General features: G+C 41.9%; 1 protein-coding gene across 1 annotated transcript in view; it reads right to left on the minus strand.

Moving 5' to 3' along the window:
* The window catches only part of ITPR3 (inositol 1,4,5-trisphosphate receptor type 3), a 467836-nt gene that overhangs the window by 154652 nt on the left and 289801 nt on the right, over positions 1–23383 (minus strand). Inside the window, exons 17-21 of the mRNA XM_069238858.1 lie at positions 16860–16979; positions 14877–15053; positions 12544–12795; positions 10551–10695; positions 10176–10323 (exon numbers count right to left, since the gene is read on the minus strand). Of these exons, the coding sequence (XP_069094959.1) occupies positions 10176–10323; positions 10551–10695; positions 12544–12795; positions 14877–15053; positions 16860–16979 (842 nt within the window). The remainder of the gene's footprint in view (positions 1–10175; positions 10324–10550; positions 10696–12543; positions 12796–14876; positions 15054–16859; positions 16980–23383) is intronic.

The following is a 23383-nucleotide window of genomic DNA, read 5'->3' on the forward strand; positions in this document are numbered from 1 at the left end:
TCACCACGCCCACTGCACATCGATCACTTTCACTCATTGGTGGGCTTGCCTTTCAAAAATTATTCATCATCATTGGTAAATGCTTTACATTTGTCCCTTCTTGGGGTGGTTTTGTTACTGCTTTGCCCATGTTACATGGATAATTGCACGATTGTCCATACGTTTGACTGCGAGGGAATTGCTTTTACTTTTTGTCTCTCTCTTTCTCGCTCATTGCAGCTATGGCACTTTCAATGTCATGTTTTACTTTCTATTTTCAATTTATGTGGCAAGAGAAGTTGAGTTAGGAATTTACAATACTAATAGCTTTAACTTGAGCAAATGCGAGACCCATTACATTGCAAATGCTTGTTTATAACCTTCCAGCCCTCAGCCTGCCAGGGGATCAGTAGGTCATTACACTGAGCATGCAAATCACTACACCGGCTAGTGCTAACGTTAAGCACAAAACAAGAAAAAAAAAAAAAAAAGAAATTATTGCCACTAAATAGTGAAAATATTGTTACATTGTCGTGCCCTTTCTTTCTACTCATTTATAACTTTGGCGTAAAACTAGTAAAAACAAAACAAAAATTAACACAAATGTTATTTGTGCTGGACAGTTTTTGTGGCTGATTTTTTAACCGATCTCTAAGTGGCCTCTCTATGTGGCCACAACACACTTCCAATCTTCAGCGCCAGCGGCTGGCCACAGGAGGTAAAGTGACCACACACACACACCACTGTATTTTTATTTCTCTCAGTTTGTCAGGCTGGTTCCTCTGTACTGAACATTACCTAGAACACACCTGCCAACCTCCTTTATTTATGCTCTATACCCCACGTGATTTACGACCACATTAGTATCTCACGACATGAAGGGGGTCTAACAATATGACCCCTCACTCTTAACAAATAACTTGGTAGTGCCCGCGACCAGTTACGTCACTGGCACGACACTACATTCCAGTTTGTAATTCTGCAACAAGGAGATGCAAGGCTCCTACATGTCAATGATTCAAAGCAGCAAGTAGAATAACAGAACCATATTTATTAGTCTGGTTAACTAGTTTGGTAATCGGGAACACCTCCATCGGGACCATGATAATCAGGAATACCTTTGGTGTCCCGGACCCTAACAGGCCTGCTGGTGGTGCTCACTGGCAACCCTCGGCTCAAATTAAGTACCGTTTATAAGCCTAATGTTTTCATTGCACCAGAGCCACAAGTGAAGCTTGGAAATGAAGTTTCACATTCTGTACAATTGAAAATGCAGCATTGGTGAGACGGATGTGACCAGACATGGGTCAAGACCAATCAAAACAAGTTGCTTAATTCATAACAGTATGGCTTTTGCGGAGGATGTAGTACCAAAGCAGTAACACAATAAATCCTGGATAATATTCTCTGAACGTTGAACAATGGCAATATCTGCATGTTCATCCTTTTTTTTAAAATTTATCTGCAGTGTTCGATGCCAGTGATTAGTAGGCCACGGCGGAGTTTGCCGAATTCTGCCACGTTGAACTCAGAAAAGTGCCGAAAAAACTCTGCCACGCAATGCAGAGTTCTGTGAGAGGCGGAGTTTGGGTAAGTTGCACTGTTTGTGCTAATTTTCAGTACTAGAAGTTTCTCCCATGCTGCAAAATCAGCACAATCAGCATCACGCAGAGTGCCAGAGGAGACAAACTTCTTTCTCAAAGTGAGCGGACGCAACCTGCCACAAACGCTGGTGTTCAGATATCATGCTTGCGCTTGCCAACACAGCAATTCCTCTTGCTCGTCAACTTAACATTGGTGAGCCGCGTGAGAGAAAAAGCTCTGTGAACTCCACCGGCAGAGTGGAATTCTACGTCCACCCCTAGTGATTAGTAGAGGCCCATCACAGTTCTTAAACACCTCATGGCTTCAAAGGAAACATTTGCTGTTGGTTTTTCTCATTGCTAACTAATCTGAAGCAGCTAGTAGGGTGGGGCAGCTCATTTCCTGGATCCTCTCCTAGCCACCTCTGGCGAGGCAATAGGTTTTGCCCAACTCAACAACTCCACAGAAGCAACACAAGGATAGCGCAGGTCCAACATGATCACCTTATAATGAGTTGAGACAATGGATATGAGAGTGTTTAGTGTAAAGGTAAGGACAAACACCTGTGAGCATGTGATCTGCAGTGCAGAAAAAGGCTCATGAGAAATTCCCTTCAGATTTTAATCAACATTCTTATAACCTTGAGAACGATTTACCACAGACTCAATACATTTGTATGAGTATTGTAACATCTCTGTACATTGCTTTCACAATTGTCGCTGTTTCCCATAATGCATTCACAATCCTAGGGGTTCTCTGCTTTCCTTTGCAATTTGTCTGTCTGGATACTTTAATCAAACAGCTCCAAAATAGCAACATTTGCTTCTTCTTTTACTGCACACAAAGGGGACATGAATGGCTTGACTGTTCACATAAAAACTTTGTATTCTTTTTGTGGAGTTTGACTCCTCTAGACATGTGGGTCTTAACCTGTGGTCCAGGCACCCTTGGTGGTTCACAAAGCCTACTCAGGGTGTCTGTGGCTGCTTAGAAAATGAAATACATTTAGCAGATTAATAAAGTGTATGTAAATAGAGAAACAAAATGTACAATTACACATTTTTAAATATTCTGTATATGTGAAGGACTTTGAATTTGGAGATAAAAAATGAAGTTAGTATCCTCAAATTGATTCGTGGGGACAGTGCAAGTATATCAGAATATAGTATCAACAATGAGTGACCTCTACTGAATTTGGAAAAGCCTTCCTATTAAAATGAAAACTTTTTTTATATTTGTGAATTAAATAAAGTATTTCATAATTTGTGAATCTGTTTGATGAATGAATGCTTCTGTATATTCTGTGTACTGTTTGTGATTCAAATCATCTAAAGTGGTCCCGGCTTTAAGGGACGATTCCCTGCGGGATCTATGGATTCAAGTAAAGATTAAGTGGAGGGTTAACAGATTTCAAAAGATTAAGAACAACTGCTCTAGACCAGAACCCACTGGAGACAGGTCCAACATAGTAGAACTCAATCATCACATTAATTAGTACATTATTAAGTGTAACTGATGAGTGGACCATTTTGGTGCTGTAGTCACACCCAGGTTTGGCAGATATGGATCAGAAAAACGGAGAGAAAACCAGTAATTTGTCAAGTTGGAAAACAAATTTAAAGTCCCTCTGGTGCCACTAAAATCTGTTCCCTCCATTGACATACAGATCCCTTTACCAGATCGACTAGTCTGACACTTTGGGAGGGTCATTGGCAAAGGAGGAATTCACATCTAAGCCAAAAGAGAATCTCTATTTTAAGACCAACTCTGCTGCCACCTACTTGACTTTTTCAAATAAATGACCTCATGCCTACAGCAACTGATGAACCTCTGAGAAGCTTTTTTTAAACAGGTGTTCAATTAGGGGTAAGTAAAGAGAGCAACCACATTTCTCATGCAATTGGTAGTATTCTTGGTGCTAAATTAACAATGACATGATCTTAGGGGGATTTGAAAGCACCTATTCTTTTTGTAGAGAGTGATTAACCAGCCTCTGCCTCTTATAACCAAGTGAATCTTTCTAGAATGAATTAAAGTTGTAATTTTTTTATTCCTTTATATTGGTAAAATGGCTAAACAGAATTGCACTAAATTGGTATTGCACTAAGTTGGACTTTTTTGCTTATGCAGGCTCATCCCCAATCTTTTTGCCTCCTGCCTCCTATTTTTTTCTGACCTGTTGCTGTTGGATTTTGAACTGTGAGCACTTTACCACTGCTAACCAGTGCTAAAGTGCATATGCTCTCTGTGTAAATTGTATGGTTTATTGGTTTATCCATGATTGGCATATTTGATTTACTAGTAAGTCTCTAGTAAAGTGCACTAGAGGTGCCCAGGGCCTGTAAATCAAATGCTACTAGTGGGCCTGCAGCACTGGTTGTGCCACCCACATAAGTAGCTCTGTAATAATGTCTCAGACCTGCCACTGCAGTGTGTGTGTGTGTGTGTGCAGGGTTAACTGTAAATTCCACTTGGCATGTGTACCCACTTGCCAGGCCTTAACCTTCCCTTTTCTTTCACATAAGACACCCCTAAGGTAGGCCTTAGGTAGCCCCAAGGGCAGGATGCAGTGTTAAGGTAGGACATGTAGTAATGTGCTTTATATGTCCTGACAGTGACATACTACTAAATTCGGTTTTCACTGTTGCAAGGCCTGTCCATCTCATAGGTTAACATGGGGGCTACCTTTAAATCTGATTAAAGTGTAGATTCCCTTTGGGAGCGGATGGACTTGTGGAGTTTGTGTCTCTGAGCTCACAATTTAAAAATACATATTTTAGTAAAGTTGATTTTAAGATTGTGTGTTTGAAAATGCCACTTTTAGAAAGTGAGCATTTTCTTGCTTATACCATTTCTGTGACTCTTCCTGTTTGTCGATTCCCTCTCTGGGTCAGTTTGACAGTTGGGCTGGTTGCATCTCACACTAGACAGTGACACAAAGGGAGCTGGGGTGTAGTGTGCATTTCCTGATGAGCCATCTATGCTAGGAGGGAGGGGAGGGGTAGTCACTCACACCTGAATGGGCTGTGCCTGCCCTCACACATTGCAGTCTCCAACCCCCTGGGGAGTGTCTGTGGCCTGGCCTGGGCAAGGCAGGATTTTACATTCAAGGGAGACTTTGCTTTGAAGTAGGCCTACTTCAAAGGAGAAAATGGGAATAAGAAGGGCACCCAAAACCACAGACTTTAGAACGCTTCTGGAAACCAACAGGAACCTCTGCCTGGAGAAGAGCTGAAGAGTTGAGGAAGAAGAGCTGCCATGCCTGTGACCGTGCTTTGTGGAGCTATCCTGCAGTTGCTGCTTCTGCCAGAGTAAGAGGTCAAAGACTGGACTTTGGGTTGCCTTCCTTCTTGTGAAGACCTCCAAGGGCCTGATTTAGAGCTTGCCTCCTGTTGTTTGAAGTCTCAGGGACAGCAAACAATTCTCTCTGCCAGCACCTGGAGTCTCTGGATAGTCTCCCACTCTGCCAAGTGGTGCACATTAAGTTCCTGGGACCCTGGAAGGTGAAACTGGCAGCCTAAGAGGAACAACTCCACGCACAGAATGCTGTGTGGGGAAAAGATCGATGCAACTCTGATCTGAGGCTGAAAAATCGACATGCAGCCGGCTTTGTGGCTGAAAATCGATGCTCCCCTGCAACGCGACCCGAAGATTGACGCCCGGCACTGGAGAAATGACGCACAGCATCGCTGACGGAGGCTGGTGAGATCGCAACCCACGCTGCATGGTTTTTGGATCATCGTGCGGCTGGATTTTCGACGCAAACACCGCTGGGCGTGCAAAAACGACGCAAGGCCTGCCCTGACCGAGAGTGCTGACCGGATCGACGCATCGCTCTCCTGCGGAGAGAAGAAACGACGCACCCTGACCTGACGAAAGGAAAAACAACGCAAGGTCTCGCTTGTAAGTGAAATTGACGCATCGCAAGCCCTTTTTGATGCACACCCGCCCGAGCTGGGTTAATTTTTAAAAAGCCCAAGGTACATTTTCGCGATAACAGTGTTAGTTTGTGTTTAAAATTACATGAAGACTCTTTTTGCATTTTCAGTGATAACTTGACTGGTGTATTGTGGATTTTTGTCGTTTTGGTCTTGTTTTGTTTAGATACATATTTTCTATTTTTCTAAACCTGTGTTGTGTCATTTTGTTGTGCTTTCGTAAAGTTACTGTGTGTGTTGGTACACATACTTTACACCTAGCACTCTGAAATTAAGCCTACTGCTCATGCCAAGCTACCAAGGGGGTAAGCATGGGTTAGCTGAGGGTGATTCTCCTTTACCCTGACTAAAGTGAGGGTCCTTGCTTGGACAGGGGGTAACTTGACTGCCAACCAAAGACCCCATTTCTAACAGAAAGCAAAAGTTAACTCATGGAATGCTTTAAATTCTGGAAAGTGTGAATATGTGGAGTATTTGTCAAGAAATTAGTAATTGAGAATTTTCTAGTCTCTGCATGAGGAGGTCAATTTTAGTGATATGTGAACCATTAATCCATGGATCCTCCCTGCAGTCGCAAATTCACAGTGGATTTAGGAATTCAGGATAAGAAACAAAGGCACACTTTTGGATCACAGAGCGTTTTCCTCTGTCCGCTATTGTGTTTGTGAATTGGGCAACCGATTTGCAAATCCGCTATGCTCCGATTGTTTGGCCCACACAGATTAATTTCCATTGCAGCTGCCATTTCCCAGCATGCTACAGAACCAAGTTGGGAAAAGAAAAAGGGCATAACAGGGACGGATGATCCTATCCTGACCCCTATGCTCATGTGGGCGTTCACAAAGGGACTCCAATAACAAAATAAATATACAAACATGAATTATTTAGCAGGATTGTTGAATCCTATAGTAGGTTTGAATCTTGGAAAAAATGTTAATAAGATTTTGGGCCACTTCAGCTCCACTTGGCCAACCACTACATGACCTCTGGCTGTGTGCATCGGGTGTGGCGGACAGTGTTTGGTTGGGTACAGTACCCGGTGAAAGGATGGGCACAGTGGGGATTGGCCATCTATGGGAGTGCGCCGGTGGCCAACACTCACTGCAAATTGCTGAAGACTATGCAAATGGCTGAAGATAAAGCAATGTGGGGTTAGTGAGCTGCTGTGGGTTGGACACATGGGGATAAAAGATAAGCAGTGCATGACGGGGTGTGTGTTAATGTTCTTTTTTTAAATCACAAAACAAAACCTACACATTACTTAAATTCATCATCTATGGTTAGGTAAATTCACCCCCGTGAACTGCTTATGACCGCACATGTGACATCATTCATGACATGTTAAATGACATAATTGATCTCCTTTGTCCAACCTGTTTTCTCACTGAAAAAAAGAAAGGTTAAAGTAATGTTATAGTTAGGTGAGTTTGTCAATGACAACATTAACGTTTTTAACAGCGCTAGCTATAACTTGTGCCCCTCCATGCACTGCTTATGATCTCACATATTACATCATTCATGGCATGCTCTATGACATAAATGATGGCTTTGAGGGAGTGGGGACAAACACCCCATCCCCATATAAAGCTATTTCAGCCCTGGGGATTGGACTCCTCAGGCTTTTGGAGGCTCCTGGGGGTGGCGGGGGCATGGTCCCCATCACCTTATAAACACATTTTTGCCTGGGTGTGGGTTCCCTTGGGCCTCTGGAGGCTCAGGGGACATGGCCCCCCTCACCATATAAACAAATTGCAGCCTGGGAGTGGGTTCCACAGGCCCCTTTCCCCATAGAAACGCATTACAGCCCCGGGGATGGGCTCTATTGGGCATATACATAATAAATGGGGCCCGGCTGACATTTGTTTTTCTGATCTCGCAAGAGTCTTGAGGGATAGTGCCATTTTTTGCTGTTTTTTTTTTTCCTTAGTCATGGGGGGGGGAGGATGAGGTTGGTTCCTCTAGGTTCCCCTCATGGGGTTTAGGGGGCTGCTTAGGGCTACCCCCGTGATATATATATTTTTTTTTTTTACTTTCAGGATAGAGGACTAAATCCTCGAGTCTTGTTATAGGTGCCAGCAACATTTTTCTCATGTTGCTGGCAGCCAATCAGAGCGCTTGCTCTCGCAGGAGTCTGACTACTCCTGGGGAGCAAGATGGCCCAAGGGAAATAAAGCTTCCTGGGCCAATGAGAGTGCTCTATTTTCAAATTGCCACTCCCACAAGAGTCCTGAAAGAATCTCCTGGACCCAACCATACAGATATGCAATTATTTTTCAATGTTAAGTTCTCAAAAACTACTAAACAGATTTACACCAAATCACAAAAAACACAATTTGCGAACCAAGATCTAGCTTCTTGACGAATTTGATGTAGTTCCGTTCAGCAATTTTCGCTGTAGCCTTGTTTAAGGAAGTCTATCAAAAATGCTTGAGGATTTTGTGTTTTGGGACCCCCCCTTTTTTTTCGGCCCCACCTTGACAGATCACCCCAGAACTTTCCAAGAAGGAGCTGAGGTGCATGAACTATATTTTTGGAAAGTTTTGTGAAGATTAATAAAACAGCACCAAAGTTAACAGCAAACCAAAAACACTCTTGTTATGGAAAGCAGACCTAATAATAAGTACCTAGTGGCAACTGCTACTAGGTAATAAACACACACACATGTATATATGTCATATAGGTTTATTACATTTTAAAGTGCACAATTCAGCATTGCAAACCATTTACAGTTTCCTGTGGTGGAAAGGCAAGATAACAGCTAGTTTCTTTGGGTTGTAACTGTTTATAATACAAATAGTTACAGACACAGACAATATAATAAGTGATTAAACTGCACATCTTTAGGTCAGCATAGCTACAAGAATTTGTGAATGCCTTTCTTAAAGACCTAGTCTGTGCACCTGACAAGCTTTGGCTAAATATTGCTTCTAGTCTTTCACTTTGGCTACATTTTTACCCACTCATCACTAAATCTACTGTCCACAATCCACATCCCATAAGGAGCCCTGTAGGTTAACAGATGGGTAAGTTGATTTCTTCCTAGTTCCACTCCTCATGTCTGACTACCTTTTACAAGCCTAAAGTCATAGTTTAAAGTTCCTCAGGAGCATCAGTTTTAAAACACATTTCTTCCTCTGCTCTCTCTCTGATTCAGTATTTCCATTTGTTGTTTTGGTACTTTCTGAACTCATTTGTAATGGACCAAAGAAAAACATGTTGCTTTAGAAAACCTTTTTCTTTGAAGTCACTGTATTTCAATATTGAAACTACCATAGAGCAATACTCCAGATTCAGTTTGATACTGATTGTCTAGACCAGTGGTTCCCAACCTTTTGACTCCTGAGGACTACCAATGAATCATTACTGGAAGCCGAGGACCCCCAGCAATTTGTACGATTTAAATTTCAAGCATTAAAACAATAATTCACAAAAACTATAACAAGTACACACCAACAAATCCTCAAATTACTACAGATATAATTCTTTTATATTGAAAAAAATATGCAAAAATCTAAACATTATTGGGAAGGTTGGCGCTGCATCTCGGCGACTACCTTTTCATTGTGTGGTTTTATTTAGGAAAGGTGAATCCTCAGGTCAGATTCTACATTTCTGGAGCGATTTCTGTTTTGATATTTTTAGGTATGTAAGATCTGAGAAAGCTTTCTCACATAAATGAGTGATGGGGGAAGGAAGTAATCCATAGGGGCCTCTCATCTCTCCCTAGCCTCTCCATCATATGTACTTCTTTTGTTTTAAAGCACCTCTCATACCACTGTAGGATGTCAGGGAACTTTACAGGGGACTCAAGGTGTAGGATTCACATGTCATCCGCACTGGCAGGCATTTTATAAGAGTGCTAGGTCTGGAGAAGCACAAATTTAGGATTGAGAACACAGCACAGTGATTAGCGAGGATGTTAGTAATAAGAATGTATTTCTACACAAGCAAACCTTTTTTAGCAGCATAAGGAAAAGGAAAGACTAGGGAAAAACAACTTTCTAATGTGTGCATGTAGCTCTTTATCGGCAGTTCAGAGCTCACTGTGCTAGATTATTATTATGAACTGCACAGTAACAAAAGAATCTCTGTGACAAAAGCAGTAACCCACTGTGCCATGCAGAAATATTGTTCTTTGCATGATACACGTTCTTTGCAGCAGGCATACTAACCATCTGCGCTACCTTTGAGTCAAAACTGCCATTGCCCAAAACTCTCATTCTTCTCCAGCAGGTACATTAATCAATAGAGTTCTCTTGACACTTTTATTTTTGTTGTACACGAGCTTTGCAGTGCTTTTAAAACTGCTAAACAAAGGAAATAATAAATATAAAAACACAACGCAAGTATTTGTCAGAGGCCCCACTGGAGAAGTGCCTTTCTCCCAGCCCAGGCCTGCGTACCCCCTTGGAATGAGTCACGGACCCCTGGGGGTCCGCGGACCACAGGTTGGGAACTACTGGTCTAGACCAATTAATATCTTCCTATTTGTAGAGGGGCTTCCGAAGGTGAGGTAAGATTAAGAGCCATATGGCTGAGAAAGAATAATGTATGTCTTACTGGCCATATGTTTTTCCTGGCTTATAACCAGGAGATCCATCTTACAAGTTCTGTATTATTATATCATTTTAATGATCGCTTAGCATGTGATGAAGAGAATAAATTAAATCTTACCAGATCCATCCTCAGTGTACATAGCTTGGAGCATCATGTTTGGGTTTTGTACACAGTCAATAATACTGAGAAGAGTCCGGGTGAGACGCAACAACTCACTGAAGCTGTAAAAACCAAAGTATATGAGGTGTCGAGCCAGGCTGACAACCTAAAAAAAGGATAGTAAGACAGTACAAAATAAAAATCATGGATTCATTAGCAGCAGGAGCAATGTGGAAAAATCAGTAACCAATGACTGCATTGACTTAATATATGACTACAGTGGGTTCACTAGAGGAGTCTTGTGCTCCCTTGAAATTGCTGAGATCATGTTAGCTTAGCTCTGGGAGGTGATGACTTTTGACTAAGATACTCAGAGAAGAAAAATATTCCCACCTCAAAGGTCAGCTTGTTCTTCTCCTCGTTGGCAAAGGGCATTGCCTCATTCACCACATTGTTCAGATATTCCTCCACAAACCCCATGGTGTTGGCAAACTTGTTTTTCTTATCATCCCGGGAATCGATCATATTGGAATCATAACTTGAAAGGAGGGAGAGCAGATAGGAATTAGAGACAGCATTATAAACTAGATAAGCCTCTACAATGTTTTGGTTTGCTGTTAACTAATCAAGTTTAGAATTAAAACTTCAAACAGCCATAGTTCAGGCAATATTCTGCAGATGTCAGGAAATATTATAGGCTTATCAATCATGCTGACCTATGGTTGTATCTTATTGGGCTACTACTTCTCCAAAGACAATAAAAACAAATTGCACTCAGTGACCAACTTTTCTCACCCAGCTATCAAGTGGCCGACAGAGACACCCACCCTTTCCATTCAGCAACCAAATTATTTACTATTCCCATGCAACTTGGCCACCCATGAATCAATGATGATATATCTAATTCAATTACCAACTCTTTTCACCTAGACGCTTACTATAGTTGCAGTGAAAATTGCTCATTTATCTCTTGAACCAATTAACAGATGCATCTCCCACAGCCACGGGCTTTTCAAATTAACCTACCAAATCAACAACTCCTATAAACACCCTTTCTTACCCAGGCACATAATCACATTACCAAGTTATGCATTACCTCACCCACCCCTGTTTTAGACAGCTTCTGAAACATATCTCATGTCATGGATTAATTTCATCCACTTTCAACTCATCCCACATTGGGTTTGACTCATCTTAACCATCTGTGCACTCAACTCTCCCATAGAGATCGCTGATTTACTTCCATATCATACCTGTCAATGCCAATCCTCATCAAACTACCATTTCATTTCAGTGAATCATCAAGCCATCTCACCTAACAATATACTGGTGTAGCCTACATATCAGACCATTTTGCCTGTGTTTCCCGACCATCACTCTCACTATTATACTCATTAACCCTCAACTGTTAATGCAATTCCACCTAACCTTAAATTATAAATCAAAGATCACTGCTTTTCACCCAACATAACTCCTCACAGCAGTCGTGAATCCATCTCATCTAGCAGTAAATCTAGCTCACAAAATCACAAAATCTTCATCCTCAAATTACACAACCTCCAGTCATCCTCACACAAGCTTATATCTGCCTCACTCAAGCATCAGTTTTGATAACCCAAACATCAAAACACCTCAGTCATTCCTCAGTATTGTAACACAACTAATAATTCATTTGACACAATCATAAATTTGCCTCACTCAACCGATCAATCTTTAAACTAACAATCAATCTACTAAACAAACCATCACATTCAAACATAAATCCATCTTCCCCCGTCATAAAGTTATCTGCCTTAACTATTGATCCTTCTCCCTACTGTATCAATTCAGTTAATTTCACCAAATCAACAATTTATCTAATTAACTTATAGGTATGTTTTGCCCAACCATTGATCTGTTTCACTGAGCCACCAATTAGACTAAATTGCTCATCAATTCATCCTATTGAAATATTTGTCTGCTGGACTCAGCCATTAAACTGTTTCTCCCAACCAGTCATCAGTCCTTTTACCCACCCATCAATATGCCTCAATAAACTATCAAACTAACAAACTACAAATCTATCTCACTGTACCATCCCTTTCTTCCAAATATGCAGTGCATGGACTCACAAAAGTAATGACAAAGCAATTAATTATTTCACTCCATTTATGCATCTCTTTAACCACTAAAAAGCCTCCTCCAATCATCCATCTGTCTCACAAAGCCATCAGTGTACCTCACCCAACAATTAGTCTGACACACCCACTCATGAATCTGTCTCACCGAACCGCCAGTCATTCCTCCGAACAGCTATTTATCATGTCCTGCCACCTACTAGCTAGGAGAAACAACCCACCACACAATGACACATTTAAACGGTCCCAGCAAGTTACTCAGGGCTTACTCTTTAATGGTGATAGTGGTAGGGATCTCAGACCATAGACGGGCAAACTTCACAGGTGTCACTAGCTCCTGTGGATCACGGTCCACATGCACATGAAGCATAAGATGACAAAATGAGGCACGAATATCAAAGGGCAGCATCTCATCTGCCATGCAGAGAAAGATGAGGTCCACACCCAGCTGTTTGGAGATCTCATGAATGGCTAGATACTGACGGTCAAGACACATGCGGGCAAATAGCTTCAACTGGTACCTGCAAGTCACAAAATGAAAATGGCACAACAACAAAAAGTTTATCAGATGGAGAAGAGAGAAGTGAGAAAAACAGTGGAAATGTGTATGAAACAGGGAACATTTTTGAATGACAAAGGAAAAATTTGAGAAAGGGAGTCAAAAGATTGAATGAGGTAAAGGAGAGATGAGGAGGGACGAGGGCAAGAAGAGAAACAAAAGAGAAGGGAAGGTGAAAGAGAGGCAAAGAAGGAAATGTATGAAAAGCGAAAGCAACATCAAAGGAATACAAAAAGATAAGAGAAACCATAGCATACAGAAATGGGTTTATTTGCAAGACAGGCCACAGTCAGGCTACAAAGAAAATGTGGCGAGAAAAAGGATCGAAAGGAGCAAGAAATGAGAGAGTAAGATATTGACAAAGAGCAGTAAAGAGGGGCAAAGATAGGAAAGGAAAGCAGACTCTGCTTAATCTGTAAAATAATAATAATAATAATAGTATACTACTATCTACTATTACTACTATTAATAATAATAAGTGCAGAGCTAGCTGCCAGTGCTACCAAATGCTTAGATTGATGAATACTAGGGCAGTCTAATTTTGATCCTATCAGATGCCTCTCTCTTCCACTGCAGTCAACGTCTTGTGTTTTAACTCACTCGTTCAAGATCTTTTTAATCCCTGCTTTCTCCCTGTGACACCATGTTCTTAATTATTTCTTCCTTCTTTTCTCTCCATTTGCTTCTTTTTCTCTTGCGCTCGGTCAAAGACCGATGATGAAAAATAAGTTCCAGTTTGCAAATATGGGTGGCCAGTGCCCACCACTTGCAACCACTGCACAAGTGAAGCACTGAATGAAGAGTTTGATAGGGTAATAGAGAAATAAATACATGAAAACAGAAAATAACAGGGCTACTTGGTAGAACACAGCCAAATCAAATATTTACAATTTATAAATTAATTTTGGGTACGTTTCGCAATACCACAGATCTTGGTAATAATGTCTGATTGTATTTTCAGTTTGCTGTTGTTTTAGTGGAATATGTTGTAATATGTAGTGAGTACATCACACTACTGTAAGAAAAACATTTTTGCTAATAACCTTTTTGTTTCACACGCCATACTCAATAGTCATATTCCTTGACAGTTTTGCTTCCCCACCTGGTACATGGTGCTTTCACATCGACTGAAAACAAATTAAGGACTACAAGGACCAGAATGTGTTAGCTGGGAGACAAAAATAAGGATTTAAATGCTTTCTATGAGTAAGTGTGGCCTACAACTGGAAAATCAGGGTGAGGAGAGCATTAAGGGCCAGATGTAGGAAGATTCCAAATTGCGAGTTGCAATTTGCGAGTCCCAGCGACTCGCAAATTGCAACTCGCAATTTGGAATGCAGAAAGGTGTCTCAGACACCTTCTGCGAGTCGCTATGGGGTCGCAAAGACCCACCTCATTAATATTAATGAGGTGGGTCGCAATTTGCGACCCCATAGCGAGTCAGGGCACTCACGGGGATGGTGGCCTGCTGGAGACAGCAGACCACCATGTCCGTGACTGCTTTTTAATAGAGCAGTTTTTTTTTTTCAAATTGCAACCCGTTTTCCTTAAAGGAAAACGAGCTGCACTTTGAAAAAAAAAACAAAAACTTTAGTTTCAGTATTTTTCAGGGCAGGTAGCGGTCCATTATACCACTGCCTGCTCTGAAAAATTATTTTTTATGCCAGACACAAAGGGGAAGGGGTCCCATGGGGACCGCTTCCCGTTTGCGACTGGGTTACCATCCACTTCAAGTGGATGGTAACTGCGATTCCATTTGCGAGCGCTTTCGCGGTCGCAAATGGAATTGCATTGCATTGCGAGTCGCAAATAGGAAGGGGACACCCCTTCCTATTTGCGAGTCGGAAATGCATTTTGCGAGTTGCAAACTCTTTGCTACATCTGGCCCTTAATGTACTCACTGAAAAATCTTTGTGAATTGGGCTCAGTATGAAAGCTTGACCTTGATTTTGTGCATGTCATAACCCCAGAAAGGCTTCAGAAGAAGGGAATTAAGCAGAAGAAGGGAAGGCTGCCTACGGATTAAGAAGCCAGCGCTCTTACCTGTAGTATGTCAGGATGTTCTCATCATGGGCATTTCCAGCCCTGGCCTCTTGGGACAGTTGGCGGATGCTTTTTTCATGTGTGTCATTGTTCTTGTCGCTCCAGGTCAGCCAGACCTCGTCCTCACAGTCCTCAATGCTCATATATTCTGGGGACATCTCCTTCATTGGTCTCAGCCTTAAAAAGATGATAAGATCATAAGGGACCTTAAGAGGACCCTGTTACAGACCTGATATACATCCATTATTGAGAGAATCTTTCCCCAATACCTTCATTACATCCCCTCTCTCAGTCTGAGAAAATTATTATCTTCAATACTTGTGCCATTAACTTAACTCAGAAACAGTTTTTTTCTTTTTCTGGAACACAAGTTCATTGACACATTTGTCTCAGTTCCAATATAGAGCTATCACAAAATGCTTTTTTGGAAGTGGAAGATCCTATGTCTGGATGAAACTATAGCCAGCAAACTCAGTATCTGTCCATGCTCAGTGGTGCCTACTTCATGCCTCTTCTATGTACTCCTTCACACAAATCTGTATTCTGTATGACAGTAGCATACAATTTTCTGTGGACTAGTGAAAAAATGAATAGCCAGAGCATTAACTCTTTCTCAGAATTAAAAGGTAACCTTCTCTTCTCTTTGTTTTTGGACCCCGTGCAGGATTAGGCCAGGACAGATGTCCCTAAAGCCTTTTGCCACTTCCTGGGTGTAATTCATTCAATTTTTTCAATTCAATGTCTCACCATTGTGACTCTGTCTTGTTTTCATTATCCTGTTCCTTTTCTGGTTTCTAATGTTTCATCCTTATCACTTCTGTGACTTGAGATATGTTATCATTTGCCTTCTTGTTCTTTCACTGCAAATCTATCTTTTCCTGTTCTGTTAATTCAAAACATTCTTTTTAGTTAGTTTACTTCCTGCATAAACAGAGGACTTCTAACACGCTTTACCTCAACTACAGTAAGTCCAGAGGCTTTGCTTCTTTAGTTTCACATGACTTTCTCACTCTGCTTAAGGTCCCCTTTCTTCTCATACTTCTGCCACCTCAGCCTCTGAACTTGTTTTTTGCCTCCAATTATTTTGTTTATTTTCACACATTTCCTTGCAGTGGCTATCCATTAATTTCCACTTCCCCTTTCATAATCTATGTTTTGTTAAAATGCATTCACAGATTTGCTCATCCGAGTCTTCTCTTCACTTCTGTCTGTTTCATCTTACTCCTTGTACTCATACTTGCTGCTATCTAAATTCCTTTGATATGTTTCACTTCTCCTCATCCCCAGTAACACAGTTTTTGACCCTTTTCATGAAATCTCCCTTTGCTAACTAATCATAACTTGCCCTGTCTTTGTCTAATCTGGGAGTATTCCTAAACATTCCTAATTCTATTTATCATACTGTCTCATTTCTACCAAGTAAAGCGCTATGCTATACAATGACACGCAAAGCAATATATTAACTTATCTAGTACTTAATATACGTTTTTCCTCCACACATTTGACCAAAGCAATACAACGTTTGCATTTGCCCCAGTCCAACAAACCCATGCAAAGATTTTAGAATTCTTCCATGTGACACTCTCAGATACATGGACAAAGCATCAAGGGATTCTCCATGTTTTCTGCAATCTCTTATTTTGCTTCCCTTAAAAAAACACCAGGAGGAGTAAACCTTAGAGACTGCAGAATCATGATGAACTCCAATACCACACTTTTTTATCAAACAGGCAACTAGCCTTAGTTTCTTTCAATAACCAACAACCTCTTTGAAGTAACTCAACAACAGAGTCTGTGTGTAATCCAAGCAAGGTGATGAGGAGAGCTCCAGATGATGGAGTGAAAACATACTCATCTACTTTCACCTCTTCTCCTAATCCCTGTAGCATCTTCCTTCTCATAAAGCTTCCCTGGGTGGGCCGGCAGCTCAAAGCCACCAAAGGTCTTCTCCCCAAAAAAAGATGAGGCTCATGTTATACTCACTCTGTCTTGATCATGATGTCATTGTTCTTGGGCTCCAGCACACACTTACAGATGAGCTCTTGAGTTACAGGAATGGCAATGTTATTGGACACACACAGGTCAGAAAGGTAATCCAAGAACCTGAAATAAATAGTACATGTCAGATGACTCCCAACAAATTAAACAATCTCTTTGAGTTTGTGTCCCAGTACAATAAATATATTTGCCCATTAAAACCGCATGAAAGGTATCTGTGTTGGTTTTAGCCACAAATCCCTAAAACATAGCAGGCAGGGCTGTTTTTTTACTGCACCTCAAAACCCTTTCCAAATGACTCTCTCCTTCCTAAAGATTATGTAGAAGAAACTTCCAAGGCCCATACAAAAGAACAGCTACTATCAGCTCCTGCTCTTGTGAGATGCCAATAAAATTAATCTGCACAGGTCTGGAGTGCCTAATGAAATCGCTTGTTGATTCATTTTAAAATACATGAAACCACTTGGAAAGTGGCATCTGCTGGCAATTTGCCCATACATGATTCAGGAAGGCATTTTCTAGACAAATGAAAAAACAATAGATTTATTTTTTCAATTCTGCTATGTATATTTGCTCAAGGACAATCCAGCTGCATTACACCACGCGATCAAATGAAGAGGTCATGGCCTTTTCCTTGCTTATTATGGAATTTGTGATTGTTGGAGACTGATCACATGTTATTCCGTTCCCACAACACATGCTGTAACCATTTAAAAATGCCAAAAGCTGATAAACTACATATTTAACACTCTGAGACTGTGCTGTCACAATGCAAAATCATGTGCATCTCCTGCAAAAATAAATTCAAGGAAAGCCAATGAAAGTAGCAGGATGGCACAGAAAGAAACATCTTTTGATATATTCCACTCAACCTTTTGGGGCTAGTGTTGATTTGTAAGAATGAGCCCATCTTCCCTTTTTTGTAGAGCTGAAACGCTCAGGTCCATTGTGTGTGTCTTTGTTCTGTGAAAATTAGATATTCAGATAGACCTGGCTCGGCAATGTAGCAATGAGTTGCTCAGGTTACATATGTCTTTGCTGTATATGAATGATAGGAACTAAGGGCCTCATTATGAGTTTGACGGGCCGCAGAGGCTGCCAGCCAAACTCGTTGGGTCGGAAGACCGCCAGTTCAGTTTTCCGCCTGCTGGCCCTATTATGAGTTTCCTGCTGGGCTAGCGGGCCGAAACAGCATTTCCACCCGCTGGCCCAACAGGAAACTACCCACAACATTGATGCTGGCTCGTAATTGAGCCGCCAGAAATGTTGCAGTGCATCGGGTGTGATAGCAACCATCACGCTTTTCACTGCCTGCAATTCAGACAGTGAAAAATGCGACAGAGCTGCCCATGGGGGCGCCTGCATTGACCATGCCAAGTGCAAGGACAGTGCAGGGGCCCCCAGCACCCCGTCACTGCCAGCCTTTGCATGGCGGTGGAACTGCCATGAAAAAGCTGGTAGACACGGGATCTGTCAGCCGGCGAAAAAGTGGCGGTGCTGGTGGTTGGACTGTGGCGTTTTCACCATGATCATAATGTGGCTGTCCAACCGCCAGTCAGGCAGTCCTAGGACCGCCAGACCCTTAATTAGGGCCTAAGTGTTCAAGTTCTTTTATTTTGCCTGTTCTGTAGCAATGAGATGCTGAGGTTTTGTGATGACATTTAGGGCCTGATTGATAACTTGGCTGTCTCACCACCAATCCACTGGGGCAGTGGACCCGAGAACACTGTCAAGTTGACAGAGTTATGCCCGCAATATTTAGATGTATTGCGACTGAGCCACCAACCTCCATGACGGAGTGCTCTTCCTAGCCATCAGGCCGACAGGTTCCTGCTAACCATATTTAGATGTTACAGTTATACAGGTGGTGTGCTGCCAGTAGATTGCTGATGGAGGGAGGTCATCGCTGGACCCAATGGACATCGGACAATGGCAGTGGCTATGGAATAGAGGTAAGTCACACACAAACTGTGTCTCAGCCAGATGTGTTCCACAACACACTACACAACACACCACACCACATACACACTTGTATCCATTTCCATTCCACCACAACACAAGATGTACACGCCAACAACACACATTGATGTACATCCATGACACAACATACACACACTATTGACACTGCACCCACTCATGATACAACCACAACAACCAACACAACTAGACAGTCATCGACACAAACACATGCACAAACATGCACAACTACACACAACAATGACCACCACACAACAACACTCATCTGAATGCTGCATGCAGCAATACAAGACACAGCACAACATACACAACAACATCAAAGTCATATGGAAGTGGCACACATACTGACACACCCACATCACCCACTGCACCTTCCTCCACATCAACCTGCCCATTGCATCGGCACACATACACGTACTGACTCACATACACAAGTGGAAGCACAACATGGCATGGTACAGGCCTACTTGAAATGTGCACACATGGACATAGTTGACAAACACAATTGTACCATCATTGTGGTGCCAGCATTCATTTGGCAATGAATACTGACACCAAAATGACAGTTGCTTATGTGCATGATATGTGTGGTGTACCAGGGTTCCCCATCCATGTCTGACACAATTGTGTCCTCAACATATGCATGCCATAGTCATTTAAACAAATTACTGTGACATGTATTTGACTGCAGTGGTCAGGAGCTCATATACACTGCCCACACAACGTACACAGGCAATGCAGGTTCCCTACCATGGAGTCCGGCAATAGGGGGGCCATGTTTTCTCCAATGGCACCAGTGCCGGAAGGTCTTATCCAGTCGTTTCCAGTCAAAAAAGGAAGTGGAATTGGGGAAAAGGTAAGGATTCGCCTGTTTTCCCCAATTCTCCCCTATCCACCAGCTCAAATGTGGAGGAAGGAACACCAGAGCTGGCTACCAAGGCACACCCAAATCTGCACAGCTATAAAGGTGGCTGAAGACCCACTGTCAGACACAATTCCCTATGGAACCGTTGACGCAGATGGGAATCCTTGGCGGAGTCGGCGGGACTCAGACGGGCTATCGCCTTGGGGCCACCAACATCTAAATCTGGCAGGTGAACCGCCAAGGCGGTGGGTGGGTTTTCAGTCGGACAACCGATGGCGGGACTGTTACCCACCAGATCTAACTCAGGCCCTTAATCATCAAAATATGGAATTTTGACAATTATTACCTAATAGCTCTAAAATCCTCCCTTCTAACTGGATTACTAAGCTACAACCCAAAACTTCTTCCCCAAGACTGTGAAATCAGTCAAGTCCATAATCCCCACACTGAATAATGCTCTTAACAGTGAAAACCATATCAAAGAAATCACAAAACATGCTAGATTTCTGCTGAAGCTCTTCAATAACAATAGGCAATTAATCTCCAGTCGTGACCTCAAATAGGGTGTACAGGAACTGGTGATATCTTGGATAGAATGTGGAAACTTTCTGCTAACTGGCTACCCAGGTCGTGCCTAAACCCTCTCAAATCAATCTTTCACTCTGCACATATGCTGCTCACCCACACAAGAATATTCAACAGAATTTCTCCTGTTCTAAACATCTGTTCTACTTTACTTCAGACCGAGAGGGAATAAAGTGAAAGGAATGCAAAGAATGCAAAACTCTTAGTCTGAGTAGTGAATTTATTAAGGCACTTTCCAAGTTACATTAAGATTATAACCTAAGCAACACATGTACAGCCCTTAAAATAATCACAATAATAATGATCAAAGAAATGCAGTACATCAACAATGAATATGATATATATATATACATATATATATAGGCCAGGCACACCGCAAAGCTAGAAATAAGAATCAAAAATGCATCACCATGGGGTTTGACTCTGACATCATCCCTTGTCTGCCAACATCAGGTTGTGGAACGATGTCAACCGAAAGACAAAAGAGAACCACCCTAATGGGATTATTCTCTGGGCAATGCCTCCATTCCCAGAGATGAGTTCTTTCTTCTCCCAGTTGTCAAGCTTCCCCACCTTATATACTTTGAACAAACTTAAGAGGAAGGTTTTAGAAAGCCCACTCCCTTTGAGTAAGTTGTGAAATTCAAGCGCTGGCCCTACCAGGTCACTGTTGAAAAAACAAAATTGAGACTGGTCACAGTGTATTTCCAACACCGAGCTGCACCCTGCTCTACCATAAACATTCTCAGCCTGGTACATTCTTATTTACATTCCTCCCCCATGTTATGTTTCCTTTCCTAGTGAGAAAAAGCGAAACACGTTAGCAAGCTGTGCACGGAAAAATACCACGCCACCAATGTGACTGTGTTTGAAGCTAAGCTAACCATAAAACAGAGACAGTGGTTAAATACAGATAGCATTACAACATCCTAAAGACAGAAGTCTTGGACACTTATAAACCAGCCTGTTTTTCATGCAAAGCAATACTTCCTATGACCTCCGCCCTCATATAAAAATGAAAATGATCTGTTAATAACCAAAAAGAACAAATTTTAAATACTTCTCAAAACATCTTGGCCCATATTTATTAAAAAGTGGTGCATTACCTATAATGCCCCACTTTTTCTGTGCCCCCTACCGGCACCTAACGACACCATGGTTGCGCCGTATTATAATAAGGTGCACCATGGCGGTCGTTACTACAATAGCGTCAAACTTTTGGATGGTATTGTGGTGCTTTGCTACACTAGCGCACAAAAATGTGATGCTACTGTAGCAAAGTGCAAGGAGGCCCATAGGTTTCTATGGGTGCGTCATGTTAATGCGCCACTTTTTCTGTGCACCCCCAACGGCACCTAACGACACCATGGTTGCGCTGTATTATTATAAGGTGCACCATGGTGGTTGTTAGTACAATACCGTCAAACTTTTAGATGCTATTGTGGTGATTTGCTACACTAGCGTATAAAAATGTGACGCTACTGTAGCAACGTGCAAGGAGGCCCATAGGTTTTTATGGGTGGGTCATGTTAACGCCTGGTCTGAGCAGGCGTTAAAAATTATGCAAAAAATGGCACAGTGAAATCTTTTAAATTTCACTGTGCCATTTTTGCGGATCTCTTTGTGCTGAAATGCCTCCCTTGCATACATAATGCCTGACTCAGGCATAATATGGTGTAAGGGGTTGCAAAGTGGCGCAATGCATGCATTGTGCCACTTTGTAAATATGGCACAGCAGAAAAGCCACTTAAGCACTGTCTTAGCATAAAAATATTACGCTGTGGCAGTGCTAAGGGATGCTTGGGCTCTTAAATATGCCCCCTTGTTTCAAAACCTGTCCACTATCAACCAAACTGTCTCCGGGAATGCACCTAGGATCTGAAATGCTCTTCCGACTCATATAAGACGTGCTCCCTCATTTAAATATTCACAGTCAAACTAAAGCACTACCTTTTAAAGCTGTCACATTGTTCATGTCTGCTGACAAAGATATCTGATTATTGTGCTACTGTTGCACTGCTGGCCTCTACTGTATAAATGCTGTCAATTATACCATTAGTATTCACACTGTATCACGTTCTTTTAACACAGACACCCACCTCATCCTCTTTCAGACAACTGCTGCTCATTACAGATATATAGTCTTCTGTACTGTTAAATGCGGTTCTCTACATATCTTTAGTCACTGTTGACTACAAATATATATATTTTGTAAATGCCCTATGGTAATACTTATCATCCATAAGTAAATGTAGCTCTGACTTGCTTCACATATTTGTATGTAATGCCCCTTCCACCTGCAGATGCAAGAGGTCTAAAAGCACCATATAAAATCTCTAAAATAAATAAAAATTACAGACGTATGCTTGCTGGATATAGAATGGGATGTTCAGGTTGCATTTGTCTCTCTGCTCTGTAACAATGAGCTAATCATGTTGCTGGTGTGTCACTGCTCTACATCCATGAGGTGTTTAGGTTCCATTCATGTCTCTGCTCTGTAACAATAAGAAGGTCAGACTGTGTGTGTGTGTGTCGCCTCTCTTTAAGAATGAAGGGCCAGATGTAGAGTTGCAAATGGGGAAAATCGTTGTTTGCGACTGCAAAATGGCCCTGTACAATGTACCATCCCTATTTTGCAAGTTGGTCTCCTGTTACCAAATCGCTAAATAGGGACTGCGACTCGCAATTAGGATGGGGGGTGCCGAAGGTTTCCCTTCTTAATTGCGACTCACAGGAGGATGTATGATTGTCTTGTGACCGTGAATGCGATTGCAAAACAATAGCCATTAACACCAATTTCAAATTGGTGTTTACCCATTTGCATACGGGAAGAGGGCCCCACGGACACCTTCCCCTTAGTGAATGGTAGCGAAAATGTTTTTTCAGAACAGGCAGTGGTTCCATGCCCTGAAAAAATGAAAAAATAACTTTTCATTTTTTATTTTTGAAATGCATCCCACCTTCCTTTAAGGAAAATGGGCTGCATTTGAAAAAAAAAACAGCTTTATTGAAAAGCAGTCACAGACATGATGGTCTGCTGATCCCAGCAGGTCACCATCCCTGTGAGTGCAGCCCCTCCCAA

Source organism: Pleurodeles waltl, chromosome 6 (genome assembly GCF_031143425.1).
Source record: "Pleurodeles waltl isolate 20211129_DDA chromosome 6, aPleWal1.hap1.20221129, whole genome shotgun sequence".
Classification (NCBI taxonomy): domain Eukaryota; kingdom Metazoa; phylum Chordata; class Amphibia; order Caudata; family Salamandridae; genus Pleurodeles; species Pleurodeles waltl.